At 42.2% G+C, this 13,970-nt stretch overlaps 1 protein-coding gene across 4 annotated transcripts in view; it reads left to right on the plus strand.

Annotated features, from left to right (window-relative positions):
* Pparg (peroxisome proliferator activated receptor gamma) overlaps positions 1 to 13,970 on the plus strand; it is a 171,647-nt gene that overhangs the window by 84,379 nt on the left and 73,298 nt on the right. For all 4 annotated transcript variants that reach the window (XM_027931872.2, XM_027931871.2, XM_071605923.1 and 1 more), the window contains 2 exons: positions 6,551 to 6,778; positions 8,315 to 8,484. In XM_027931872.2, coding sequence (XP_027787673.1) covers positions 6,559 to 6,778; positions 8,315 to 8,484 — 390 coding nt within the window. In that variant the 5' untranslated portion in view covers positions 6,551 to 6,558. The remainder of the gene's footprint in view (positions 1 to 6,550; positions 6,779 to 8,314; positions 8,485 to 13,970) is intronic.

Here is a 13,970-nt window from a genome sequence, read left to right on the forward strand (position 1 = left end):
TTGCGCTCCGGGGTCAGCGTGGCAAGACGGCCCACTGACCACGACTGAGTCGAAAGCCAAGTTTGAAGGTCGAGCAGAAATGGTCAGAAATTCATGTCCTTGCCCACGAGGACGGCCCCAAGACTCTGGCCTGCTTGAAATCCACCAGAGGGGGTGAAATTGATGGAGGCACCTCGAGGTAGTACGACCCGAGTCACCCAGCTGGAAAGCTAAGACTCTCGCTGGTTCCTGAGAAGGGCCGCTGTTCCTGCAGATACCTGGGTCCTGTGTTCTTTCCTGGGTGGCTGCACAGAGTCACCAAAAAACGCCTCCTCCACTTACAGCTTGGCAGCGACAGAAACTTATGTTTTCTAGACACAAAATAAGAAGCAGGTTTCCTGGGCCCATTTCTAAGTCAAAATAAAAATAAAACATCCAGGAAAACTGCCCTGCCTCCCGTCACTGCGGCCCATGGAGCACTATTGCTTAGGTCAAGGTGTCCCGGATAAAGGAAAGGGGGAAAGGAGAAGAAGCACTGGGGCAGAATGTTTTCATAGAGACCGAGAGGCAAGCTTTGGTTTGGTTTCGTTTCTTATTTTGTCCTTTCTTCTTAGAAAAAAATGAGAAAACATGAGCTGGGGGTGAAGCTCGCGGGGAGAGTGCTTGCCTAGCCTGTGCAAGGCCCTGGGTTCGTCCCCAGCACCACAAAAAGAGAAAGAAAAAGAAAACCTTATAGGATCCTGATTCTCCTCTTTTGATAAGCAAAGGGTGGGGGGGATTATATTGTATTTTATTTATAATATTGGAGACTGACTTTTTTTTTGGGGGGGGAGAGCTTCATCTTGCACAACTAAACCACTAAGAAGGAATCTTTATGTCACAGCAAAACGAAAACCCACTCTGCTCCTCTCTATAAGATAGAATCATCCCGTTGGCAGGCATTTAGTAACAACCACCAACTAAGGACGGGAGGGAAAGCTGAGTAAGAAGCTGCTGTGCTTTGCTCCAGACGGGCCATGTCCAGGTGGAGATACGAATCCTAGTCAGTCATCAGGTCAGAGTTAAAGGAGGGAGAAAATGCTGGGGCAAGACAGAGAATGGAGAGTATTTTTAAGTTGGAGGATTGATTCATGGAGGAATTAGCACTTGACCTGGGCTTTGCAAGACAGGTAGGATTGCGGTCTGCAGAGATGAGGGGAAGGGATCCTGCGTGAACAGACAGGAGCAGGGCATCTTGAACCTGGGCCAATAGCAGGGTGGGGGCTGGGCATGTGTCTCAATGATTAGAGTGCTTGCCCCTCACGCACGAAGCGCGGGGTTTGATCCCCAGCACCACAGATCAATCAATCAATAAAAATAAAACAAACAAGAAGAAAATAGCAAAAACAGCATGCTAGGCTTTACCTGTCTGGGATAAGCAGAGGAATATAAGAGAGAAAAGGTACGTTAGGGTGGTGTAGGGGGGCCTTGAATGCCAAGCTAAGACATGGTCATTTATTATGGAGATCCACTTTTCCGATGTGCCCAGGACAGTAGAGAACAATAATACGGCATTCTGGCTGGACACGGTAGCACATGCCTGTATTCCTAGCAGCTCAGGAGTCTGAGGCAGAAGGATCACACGTTTGAGGCCAGCCTCAGCAACTTAGAGAGGCCCTCAGCAACTTAGCCAGACCCTGTCTCAAAATAAAAAGGGCTACCGGGGTGGGGGTTGTGTGCCTTAGTGGTTAAACATCCCTGGGCTCAATTCCTGGCACCAAAATAAATAAATAAATAAAGCAAGCAAGCATTCTCTGAGGGAAGGAGGGGAGAATGAAGACATGGGTGCCTAGGGCATGTTTAAGACACTGAAATAATTCTGTATGACACTGCAATGGTGTTGGATGTCATTATGCTTTTATCAAAATTCCTAGAACTGTACAAGGCACAGAATAAGCCTAATATAAGCTGCAGAGTTCTGTTCATAATGGCGTATCAGTATCAGTCCGTCTGTTGTGACAAGTACTACAGAGGTGCAGGATGTTAAAAACAGGGAAGACCTAACTGCCTTATTGAGGAGGGGAGAGAGGGTATCTAGGCAGGGAGAAGGTATCTAGGACCTCTCTGCTCAATTTTATATAAACCTAAAATAGCTCTTTTGGAGGGGGAAAAAAAACTGCTCTAAAAAAAGTAAGGTCTATTATTTCTGTTTTAAATCCTTCTGGCCACACAATGTACTACAAGTACAAATTATTTTAGAAGCTTCATATTTCATCGTAGAACTCACATGAACTTTTCACTCTATTCCCTGACACATAAGTGGCTATTTTCGCGTTAAAAAATTTTCCCCAGAATTTTCCAGCAAAACACACAAACCCCCAGGGATGCGATTCCTGCGTGAAGAAGCATGACTTTGCGTTACAGGGAGTCACTGGAGTCGTCGATCACAAAACGAAACAAAAGTCAGCCAGTAAAATAATGAATGACCAATGTCTCCTGCATCCCTACGATTTTGGCCTCCCCATTCCCAGGTCCAGTATTCACACAGAGGCACGCCCTCCACCTTCAACGTATTCTGTCATCTTCTTCACACGCAGAACTCTGCAGTGGGCCTCACTGAGAAACAGCTGATAAACTCACCTTTGAGGCTGTGACAGGTCTCAATAAGAGACAGATCCTTGGGTAGGAAAATAACTGACACTAAGAGAAACTAACAGAGAAATAAGAATGCAGCAATGCGGGCCGGAGGCCGAGGCAGGAGGATCGCAGGTTCAAAGCCAGCCTCTGCAAAATCGAGGCCCTAAGCAGCTCAGTGAGCCCCCGTCTCTCAATAAAATACAAAATAGGGCTGGGGAGGGGGCTCCGTGGTCGAGTGCCCCTGAGTTCAATCCTTGGTACCCCCCTCCCCCCCAAAAAAAATGGAGCATGCCGCAGAGGCGGGCAAAGTGAACAGAGTGACTCAAGTTGGGTCAGTTTCAATGAATTTTGAAACACAGGCCACAGTTGGATGGGTGCCTCTGTCATTAGGAACACAGGTTTTTTTTTTTTCCCCCTGAATGTCATTGAGACCCAGTACGACCTTTCAGCTATCACATTCCTCTTGCTGGTGTGTGGTGTTTACACAGCAACACAGATAACTGAAGGTTGTTTGGGTGCTTATTACGTAGCCATTCAGACACGGGAGCCCTCCTCGAGTCCCGGAGCACATCACAGGACCGGTCCCCTGATTTATCTGTTTAAGGCGCTTTGTTTCTCTTGTGCCGACCCCAACTGAAATCTTGAGTCTCAGGCCAGAGTTTGCCTTTGAGAGCAGATTCCTTCGCTCTCTGCTTGCTGGGAAAAAGCAAGAGGCCCATTCCCAGATACCCCGAGGAGCGTGGCTCTTGCTCTATCAATCTTTTTCATCAGTGAGAGGACAGAACAGGGTTTCTGAGTCCCTCTTGAGTTTGAATCTCAACGTTTCTAGCTCATGAATCTTGAGCAAGTGATTTGACCTTCCTAATCCCACCTTCTTCTCCATGGAGTGAACTCAGGACCTCAGATTACACAGGATAAAAGGTGGCGTTCATCAATCCATTGCTTCCCTCCTCCCCTGTCCCTTCGGCTAGGATTTCACAGCCGTGTCGTTCATTTTATTAGTTAATCAACAAGTATTTGATAAGTGTTTTATGAGCCACGCGCTTTGTTAGAAGGCGCAGACATACCTGCAAACAAGACAGAGACCTCTCAGATTCCAGGATCCTTGGGATCTAAGAGCAGTTCTTTCTTTGCATTCGGGTTTAGCCGTCCTGAAGTTGTACCAGTGCATCTACCAGAGCTAACACTTAAAATACCTCAGTGGCTGCTTTTCTTGACACCCCTTTGAATGGCGGACTAGTTTCAGGTAAACCAAGTCAGTCAGGTAGCTGCTACACCACAGTTTGAAGTCTACACTCACCAGAGGCTCACACAAGTTCACACGGAGTACTTGGAACCCAAACTGGTCAGGGTTTCAGTTCACTTGCTGTGTTAACAAATCAGATTTAGAAAAATGTACGTGGCCCGTGGCATCATGAGCAGATAAATTCATGGAAGTAGTTATTTTGAAGTCTTTTCTCCTTTGTCTTTTGTATGGGGGCCATTGATCCCAGGGAAGCTCTACCACCGAGCCACTTCCCCAGCTGTTTTTATTTTTTTATAAATTGGTGAGGGTCTCACTAAATTGCAAAGGCTGGCCTCCGACTGGCAATCCTCCTGCCTCTGCCTCCTGAGCCGCCGAGATTAGATGTGCACTGCTATACCTGGCTCTCTGTTTGTCTTTTATATTGTTTCTTGTATTCTTCTCTGTTTTGTTTGTGTTTCCTTTGGGGGATGAGCTAAGTTGATGCTGGGGGGGACCAGAATCTGACTTTGACATTTTCTCACACATTCTTACATATTCAACTGCCTGTTCTCTATATGGGGAAAACTTTCTCGTCTGAAGAAAAGCTGTATCCCCCCAAAAAGATAAATATTTGAGTAATTGTTCATAGTGCAGAAGGAAGCTTTTCTAAAAGATTGATTATAGTATTGTATTACCTTAGGAACAAAATTATTTTAGAATGCAGTTGAATAAATGCACATAATTTAATTTAGCAACTTAAATACAAAAGCATTTAAAACACAAATAGAATAACAAAATTTTCATCCTAAAGAGAAAAATATTTAGGGTTTTAATTTTAAGGAAAAAAACACAAAACTGTCCTAAAAACCGATGCTCTTTAACAGATTGCATCAAAACAATAAAAACCTTCTGCACAGAGAAGGAAATAACATACAAAATAAAGAGACAACCTAAAGAATGGGAGAAAAAATTTGCAAACTGTACATTTGGTAGTGGGGTTGATATCTAAAATATATAAGAAACTCAGATCAACAGTATAGAAGACAACCCAGTTTAAAAACAGGCAAAGGATCTGAACAACCATTTCTCAAAGGATGTCATACAAATGGCCATCAGGTGTATGAAGAGATATTCAGAAATCTCTAATCATCAGGGAAATGCAGATCAAAGGGTCAGTGAGACATAGCACCTCACTCCTGTTAGAATGGCTGCTAGGAAAAAGAAGAAAGAGATTAACGTTGGCAAGAATATAGGAAAAAAAGAAACTCTTACAAACTATTGGTGGGAATGTAAATTGGTGCAGCCATTGTGGAAAACAGAATAGAGGTTCCTCAGAAAATTAAAAGTAGAACTACCACATGATCCAGCAATTCCACTTCTGGGTATATATCCAAAGAACTGAAATCAGTATGTTGAGGGGATACCTGCACTCCCTGGCCATTGCAGCTCCATTCACAGCAGCCAAGATATGAAATCAACCTAAGTGTCTTAGACAAATGAAATGGGTTTAAAAAAAAATCAGTGAACACACTTGAGTGATGGAATACTATACAGCCTTCAAAAAGAAGATTCTTGTTATTGTGCTAAGGGAAATAAGCCAGATGCAGAAAGAAAAACACTGCATGGTCTCACTTATATTTGGAATCTTGTTTAAAAAACTACTCATGGAAGCAGAGAGTGAAATGGAGATTGTCAGGGACTTAGAGGTGGGGGAAATGGGGAGATGTTGGCCAATGTTTCAGCGATACAGTATGAATAAGTTCTGGAAAACCCAGTGTACAACAAAATGACTAGAGTTAAGAATACTGAATTGTTTACCTTAAGATTTCATAAGAGAATCAATCTTAAGTATTCTCACTTCAGTGATGAATATGTTAATTAGCTTGATTGTGATAGTCATTTTATAATGTATATATAATTTAAAATATCACATTCCATATCTTAAATACAGGATTTTTTATTTTTAGTTATACCTCAATAAAGGTGGAAAAACTTTATAAATAGATTAAACACATCTATTAAGAGACTTAATTGATGATTTTTTTTTTCTTTTGGTACTGAGGATTGAACTCAGAGGTGGGCTACCACTGAGCTGCATCCCCAGCCCTTTTTATTTTCTATTTTGAGACAAAGTCTTACTAAGTTGCTGAGGCTGGCCTTAAACTTGCCATCCTCCTGCCTCAGCCTCCAGAGGCATTGGGATTACAGAGGTGCACCACCACACCCAGAGTCAACTGATGATCTTGCGTAGAGAATGATGAGATCAGTGTTACATGACATTTATGTGGATAAGCTGTATGCAACTAGACTATTATAGGGGTGTCTTTTAGGGTACCCTGGTACACTAACTTTCTGCTTATCATAAAACAACCCCCATTGCATTAAGAATGTGGTTGTATAGCTGGGCGTGGTGGTGCATGCCTATAATTCCAGTGGCTCGGGAGGCTGAGGCAGGAGGATCACGAGTTCCAAGCCAGCCTCAGCAAAAGTGAGGCACTGAGCAACTCAGTGAGCCCCTGTCTCTAAATAAAATACAAAATAGGGCTGGGGATGGGGCTCAGTGGTTGAGTGCCCCTGAGTTCAATCCCCAGTACCCCCCAAAAAAAGATTGTGTTTGTGTTCTCATAACGTGGATGAGACTGCCTCTGTGTGTCCCCTCTCTGTGGGTCTTTGGAAGACGGCTCTGCTCTCCAGGCCCTGGCTTCATAAGTCTTCTCTTTGCCATTTCAGAAATCACCATGGTTGACACAGAGATGCCGTTCTGGCCCACCAACTTTGGGATCAGCTCCATGGACCTCTCCATGATGGACGACCACTCCCGCTCCTTCGACATCAAACCCTTCACCACCGTCGACTTCTCCAGCATTTCCACCCCCCACTACGAAGACATCCCGTTCACGAGAGCTGATCCAATGGTGCCTGATTATAAATATGACCTGAAGCTCCAAGACTACCAAAGTAAGATGCTTCTGTTCACGTTTCAGACCACAGTGACCCTGGAGTGCACGCTCCAGAGGCTGGGACTCTAGAGAGAAGGCGGTTCCCATTATCAGCCAGATCTTAGGTCTCTGCTTTATGCCAGAAAGGAAGGTGGGTGTAAATGCCGCAGGTCCATCTTGTCCGTTTGACCCTTTTCTCTCTCTCTGTCCTTTCTTGCTGGCTTCCTTCTTAGCGTTTTCTAAGATGATTACATCGCCTTTTCTATCTCAGGCTGAGTGGAGTCCACCCATCTTTCAGCTTCTTCTAAATTAATAGGTAACAGTTGCAAGTTATCATATACAACTTATCATCAGTAAATTACTCTGACCGTCGGTTTCTTTTTCCCACCCCTCATCTGTGATGTGTGAAATCTACATTGAAACCCGCCTTTTCAGGCTCAAATGAGCATTTTAAGGTTGTCAACTTAAAAGATTCACAAGTGAACATTGCAAAAGCCTGTAGCTCTTCTTGCCGTGAACTCAGCTAACATCAAAACATGGGGCTCAAGAAACAAACAAAAACCGAGGACTGCACTTTTCAAGATAAAGTATAATTTCTGTGATGCTGTTTCCTTGATGGCATCTCCTCGTGGGCTGATGTGCTGTTTTTCCAGAGCCACCGCTGTGTAATTGGCAACCATTATTTGACAATAAGTCAGAACTTCCTGTATTTCTAGTTTTATTTCTTAGATAAATAGTATAGCTGGTTCTATTTATCTGTGTGGTTTGGGGTTTTAGCCTAATATGGAAATTGAATAGGCCCGAACCTAACCAGTAAAAGGTAGGACTTGCTTTCCAGAGGTTTCTCCTGCATTCATTCAAAGATCTTTTTTTTTTTTTTTCAAACTCTTTGTCTCGACTCACAGCTGTTGATAAACCCTTCGATTCACAGCTGTTGATAAACCCGGGTTCTTAACTTTCCTGTACCTTTCAAAGAGGCCCATGGTGGTGACAGGGTTCCTTTTACTAGAGTGGCTTAAAAAGACTTCTTTTTTTTTTTTAATTCTAATTTGTTATATATGACAGCAGAATACTAAAAGAGACCTTTGGTATGCAAGATTTAAATAAAATATGTCACTGACACATACACAGGGCAGCACATCCCTAGCCAGACTAGCCACGTTGTCTCAAGTTCCTGTTTTCTTACCTGTTTAGTCCTTCGGGGTGTTGAGGAGTTGGAGGACTTCACACTTAATCCAGATCTCTGTTTTATTTATTTTTTTTAATATTTATGTCTTAGGCGTAGTTGGACACAACACCATTATTTTTTCATTTATTTATTTTCATTCGAACCCAGGGCTCCCCATGTGCCAGGTGTGGGACTGGCCTGTGATGCCAAAGCCTTGTATAGTTCTCTGCCTTCACCTGGGTCTTTGCATGATGCTGAGCCCCTCCGCCCTGACGGCCTGAAGGTGTCCAGTGGCCACCCGGCCCCAGCACCCCTTCAGGGTCCTTTTCCAGGTGATAACGATCTTCTCACCTCTCTCTCTCTCTCTCTCTCTCTCTCTCTGCACAGGTGCGATCAAAGTGGAACCTGCGTCCCCGCCTTATTATTCTGAAAAGACTCAGATCTACAATCGGCCCCATGAGGAGCCCTCCAACTCCCTCATGGCCATCGAGTGCCGCGTGTGTGGAGATAAGGCTTCTGGGTTCCACTACGGCGTTCACGCCTGCGAAGGGTGCAAGGTAACAGCGCAAATATCTCTCCTCCGAAAAGTTGGCTGTTTCATTTCCCTTTGCAAACTCACTCCAAGGAATTAAGATCAAATGGTCATAGATTTTTTTTTTTTTGCGAGGTGGGAGCCAAACCCATTCTTCAAGTAATAGAATATTCAAAAATCTAAGAAGAAAACTGATAAAAGCAGGATTGCTTCACCCTGCTCACCTTTCTGCAAGTGGGTCCTTTGGCAGTGATTCATGTCAGCCCTGGTGTCTTGCAGACTTTTTACTATTATTATTATTTTAACATTTATTTTTTAGTTGTAGTTGGACACAATACCTTTATTTTATTTATTTTTATGTGGTGCTGAGGATCAAACCCAGGGCCTCGCATGTGCTAGGCGAGCGCTCTACCACTGAGCCACAACCTCAGCCCACTATTATTATTTCTTAACAAAGCAGTCTGTCCAAGATGTCATGGTAAGATGATCAACGATGAGCCGGCACCAGGACCCAGATTTCCTGAATTCTCTAGTGTGGTTTTCACTGTACCAAGTAATCTTTTATATAACGTAAGGGTTGACAAGCTACTTGTGTGTGTTTATCATTTCATTCCTTAGAACAGCCCCCTAAGGAGGAGCTTATTTATGGCCACGTCACAAATAAAGCAATTATAGATTGAGGGCTTGGGGATGCCACTCGGGGGTAGAGCACTCACTTAGCATGTGCAAGGCCCTGGGGTCCATCACTAATGCCGCAAAAAGTAATAATAATAAAATAATATAAAGAAAATAAATTATGGATTATCCAGCCCTTCCAAAGTTGATAACTGGCAGATTGAGGTGTAGGATGTGGCTCTGACTCTACATCAACTCCTAAGCCTGTGCTCTCTGATTCCTTATTCAAGTATCAGTTTGAGCCGTGTATTGTGCGGACAGGCAGAGAGGTACAACCACTTCAGGAAGGGGAGACTATTGAATTCAGACATTTTATAACGTGATGCCCCAGTTTATTAGGGAAATGTGCTGATGCACTTGTATTTTGATACTCAGTCTTTTAAAATAATACTGTAATCAGTGAATCAAGAGTATGAAAGTAAAGATATGGAACGGCAGGTAGGCAGGAGCCAGGACATCTGGGGAGGATGGGATCAAAAAGGAAATGAATTTTCACTCTTGTGAGTGTGCACCAGTCTTGGTTCAGGCGCTTCTACGTAAATCATTATTTAGCCACGTTCTGCCAGAATTTCCTCATTTATAAAGTGGTGGAATTGGAGCAGATGGTCACTACAGTCCTTTTAGTTCTATTAGTTTATTACTATAAAGGCAACTTCATGTTTTACAAAGTGACAAACCATTCATCCCCTGTGCCCCTTGCTCAAAGTCACCAGCCAGTCATATCACACCAGCCTGGGCCGCCTCATGTGTTGAACGGCTTGGCTGTGTCGGCCGTCCAAGCTCTGACTCATCTCTGAAGTTCTGAATTTCAAAATGACTCCTCAATATACTCCTGGCAAGAGAGCCGCTCATCTAAGATACTTAAACCCCTTCGTTCTATGATTAGAACCAAATTCGAATATCTACAGTTCTCAGTGAAAACAGTCAGTGTCTTAAGATCTAAATGATAACAAGAGCATGTCATTTTATTGAGTTAAGATTTACAGTGTTTTGAGTAAGTTGTTGCTCAATTCTGAACCATATTTATCTAAAGAAACCGTTCAGTTTGGGTCATGTTGATTAATGCACATTAGTAAATGCGTGTGGCTGGGGATGTGGCTTCAGTGGTGGAGGGATCGTCTAGCATGGCAAGTCCTGAGTTCCATCCCCAGCTCCACCGAACAAACAAACAAAAATAAATATATAGAGAGAGAAGGCAGAGAAAGAGGATAAACACTTCATAAAGTCTGTAGAATAGTCAGTCACAGTGGCTCATGCCTATAATCCCAGCAACTCAGGAGGCTGAGGCAAAAGGTTTGCAAGTTCAAGACCAGCCTCAGCTAATTTAGTGAAATCCATCTCAAAATAAAAAAGGGTAAAATAAAAGAATAAAAAAAGGGTAAGGGATGCAGCTCAGTGATAAAGCGCCCCTGGGTTCAATCCCCAGAACCCAAAAGCAGAATGCCTGAAAAAAACATGTAAGTACCCATCTACCATAGATAAAAATCATCCCCCCCCCAAAAAAAAATGACCAATAGAGGAAAATTGAGCATTTTATACCAACCTGGGATAATTTGCTTATCATCCAAAATGTGGATGACAGAATTCCTAGAGTAAAATGTAAAACAAAGTCTTGTTCACCTGCAGAGGAAAGATAGACACCTGTGCCTTGTAAAGACAAGAGTAAGAAAACTGTTAATGCGACAATATAATCTGACCTCTCCCAGTACAAGTCAGTAGTTCTGGAAGTATAACATGTACAGGACCAGGAGAGACACCTAAGACTCTTTCAAGCCATTCAGAAGTTTGACGATATTTTCTTAATAATATTAAATTGTTATCCACCTTTTTTTTCCCTCTCATCCTCTCGGAAATATAAGTGGAGTGCTCTGAAAGCTACGTGATCTGGGATTATAACAATGCCTCTGATAGCTAACAGCATGTCTGCTTGTCTTGCTTAGATATAGTGATTTCTGTGTTTTGGGTAGGGAACCGTGGTGATCCCAGCTCCTTGGGAGGCCGAGGCAGGAGGATCCCTTCAGCCCAAGAGTTTGAGGCTACCCTGAGCAACATAGCGAGACCCCCTGTCTCAAAGAATTATTTTGTCAGTTTTAATTTTCAGTCTGAAAAGTATCAGTAGATGTAATCCACATAAATAAAAGTTCTTCAGAGTCTTCAGTCATTCTTTAAAGATTCAAGGAGATCAAAAAGTTTGAAAACCACTTGTTACAGGGCATTGAGGCTGAAGAAGCACAATGACTCATTCTTTGTCCTTAGGACCTACACAGATCTGTTGCCACCTCCCAAATACAGCCCCATTAGACCAGTGGCTATCAGTAATCCAAGATGTCTCCTTATCACCAATGTTTAATGAAAATCAAGAAAATGAAATTAGCAAATGGCTTGACTCATCTGTATGAATTTTAAAAGGTGCTTTGGAAGCTGGGGCAGTGGTGTATACCTGTAATCCCAGTAGCTCAGGAGGCTGAGGCAGGAGGATTGAAAGTTCAAAGCCAGCCTCAGCAACTTAGTGAGGCCCTAAGCAATTTAACAAGGTCCTGTCTCAAAATAAAATTTAATAAAGGGCTGGGGATATGGCTCAGTGGTTAAACACTGCTGGATTCAACCCCCGGTGCCCAGTACTCCCCACCTCAAAAAAAAAAAAAAAAAGTGCTTTGGCAGTTTCATATTTGCCATTTTGTAGAATACTGGTTATACCCATAATTAAAATCAAGTTGATCAATAAAGTTGCAGAGTAACTTATAGATTAAGGAGTAGTAATATTGCATATGGTAGTTGTTGGTAGATCCTAAATAACTTTACAATGAGGCAGGTTTGTTTTAGTGGTCCTTGTCAAAAATGGAACAGTTAGGAATGAGTAGACTTAGTTTAGAATAAAATGAAATAGTGGCAGATTCTTAGGTGTGTTCATATTTCGGACTTATGCAAAATTAAACCTTTGCTACTAAAAGATAGATATGCCTTAGAGTTTGCAAAGCTATCATTTATTGCTTACAAATTTGATAATGTTCTTTAGTAGGTTATTATTATATTAGTCCATTTTAATTAATGAATGAAATACCTGAAGCAGTGTACTTACAGAGAAAAGAGGTGTATTTGGCTCATGGTTCTGATCCAAGGTTGAAGGCCCACATCTGGTGATGTCCTTCTTGTTGCAGAATCTCAGTGCAGCCCAGGGCCCATCATGGCAAAAGACAGGGAGCACATTTGTGGGCAGCTGTGCATGTATGTGTGGGCAAGTGTCTTCTGGTCCTTCTCCCTCTTCTTATAAAACCAACAGAATTCAATCATGGGGGGTTCATTTCTGACCACCTTATCTAATCCTAATCACTTCCCAAGACCCCATCTCCAAACACCATTGTTATATTAAATCGCTACACCCGTAATACCTCACAGGGGAGTTACTTTTCAATATATGATCCCTTGGGGGTTGCATTCAAACCATATCCAAACCGTAGCAATCATATTTTTGAATCTTCAGGGAATGATCATTTAGAGCCATAGATTTACCTAAAGATATAAGTAAAGAAAATCTACTGTACCTTACAAAGTAATCTCCTTTCGTATTTCTACATAAGACCCTACCTCAAGAAGGTTTGTGTGTGTGTGTGTGTGTGCGCGCGCGTGCACATGCATGCATATTAATTATACAGAATAATGTGTTTCATTGTGTTTATTTATTTCTGTATGCCTATAACATACTTCAATCATATCCCCCTCCCCCATTACCTCTCTTACCCTTCCCTCCCCCACCTCTTCTTAACCCTTTCCTCTTCTCTGAGAGTGTCCAGGGAGGGTTTTAAATATATTCCTGTCTGCCTGTAGCAGGTCATTGATTCAGCTTCCTCTTGTGCCATTCCATGGGACACACAGGGCTTTGAATCTCATTGTGAAAATTAACAAGGCCATTCTGAAGCCTCATCGCACCTGAAATTTTGTTTTAAAAAAAATTGATTAAGGAGGAGTTGGGAAAAGCTTAAAAGCCAGAAAAAAAGGAAACAAAACCAGGAATTGCCTTCTCACAGACAAATATGGAGACTTTAGAATAAATATATATACACAGAACCATTTTCTGAAATGGTGACCCAGAGATCTTCATCCCCCCCAACTCACAGAATGCATGCCTGGAAAAGGAAGTTGTTGAAAGAATAAGAAAAATAAGAATGAAAATTGAAACTGTGCATTGTCTTAGGTACCATGAAATAATAGAGTATTGTTAGGGAATTTCTTTATCATGAAGGAACTTTGGAGAAGTTGGCTCTGTTCTCTCTCTTAAAAAAAAACAAAAAACAGAAAAAACACTCAGTAATATCCTTACATCTTCTTCTCATTTCTTGGAAGAGTCAAAAGATAAGAAAACAATCAGTTATCTTGAAGGTAGTGGAAAAAAGAAACAGTAAAAGCAAGTTCAGGGTGTGTGTCTAGAGACACTCAGTTCAGGAATTCACAGACATATCCAGTACATAAGTGATACTCAGAATCGCCATTCTGTAGCATTGAAAGATCCCGAATCATCACAAAAGAGAATATGATTGACCTTTGAAAGGCATCATAGGAGGCAGACTAAAAATGGGCACCATGAGGGTTAAACTTAAATAACATGGTTCTCTTATCAGTAAACCTTCCTGTCTAGCCATGCCAAATAACTGAGTACTCCGTGACCCACCCATCTGTCAGTAGGCCAAGCAGCATTTCAACCATTGATATTAATTTTTAAAAATGAAAATCAGAAGTCACAGAACATCATAATCTACATATGTTCACAGTGGCAAAAATCAAAGTTTTGACCAACATTTTACAGTGAAAACAGTTCTGTACATTAGCCTTCTACTAATC

This window comes from Marmota flaviventris, chromosome 20 (genome assembly GCF_047511675.1).
Source record: "Marmota flaviventris isolate mMarFla1 chromosome 20, mMarFla1.hap1, whole genome shotgun sequence".
NCBI lineage: Eukaryota > Metazoa > Chordata > Mammalia > Rodentia > Sciuridae > Marmota > Marmota flaviventris.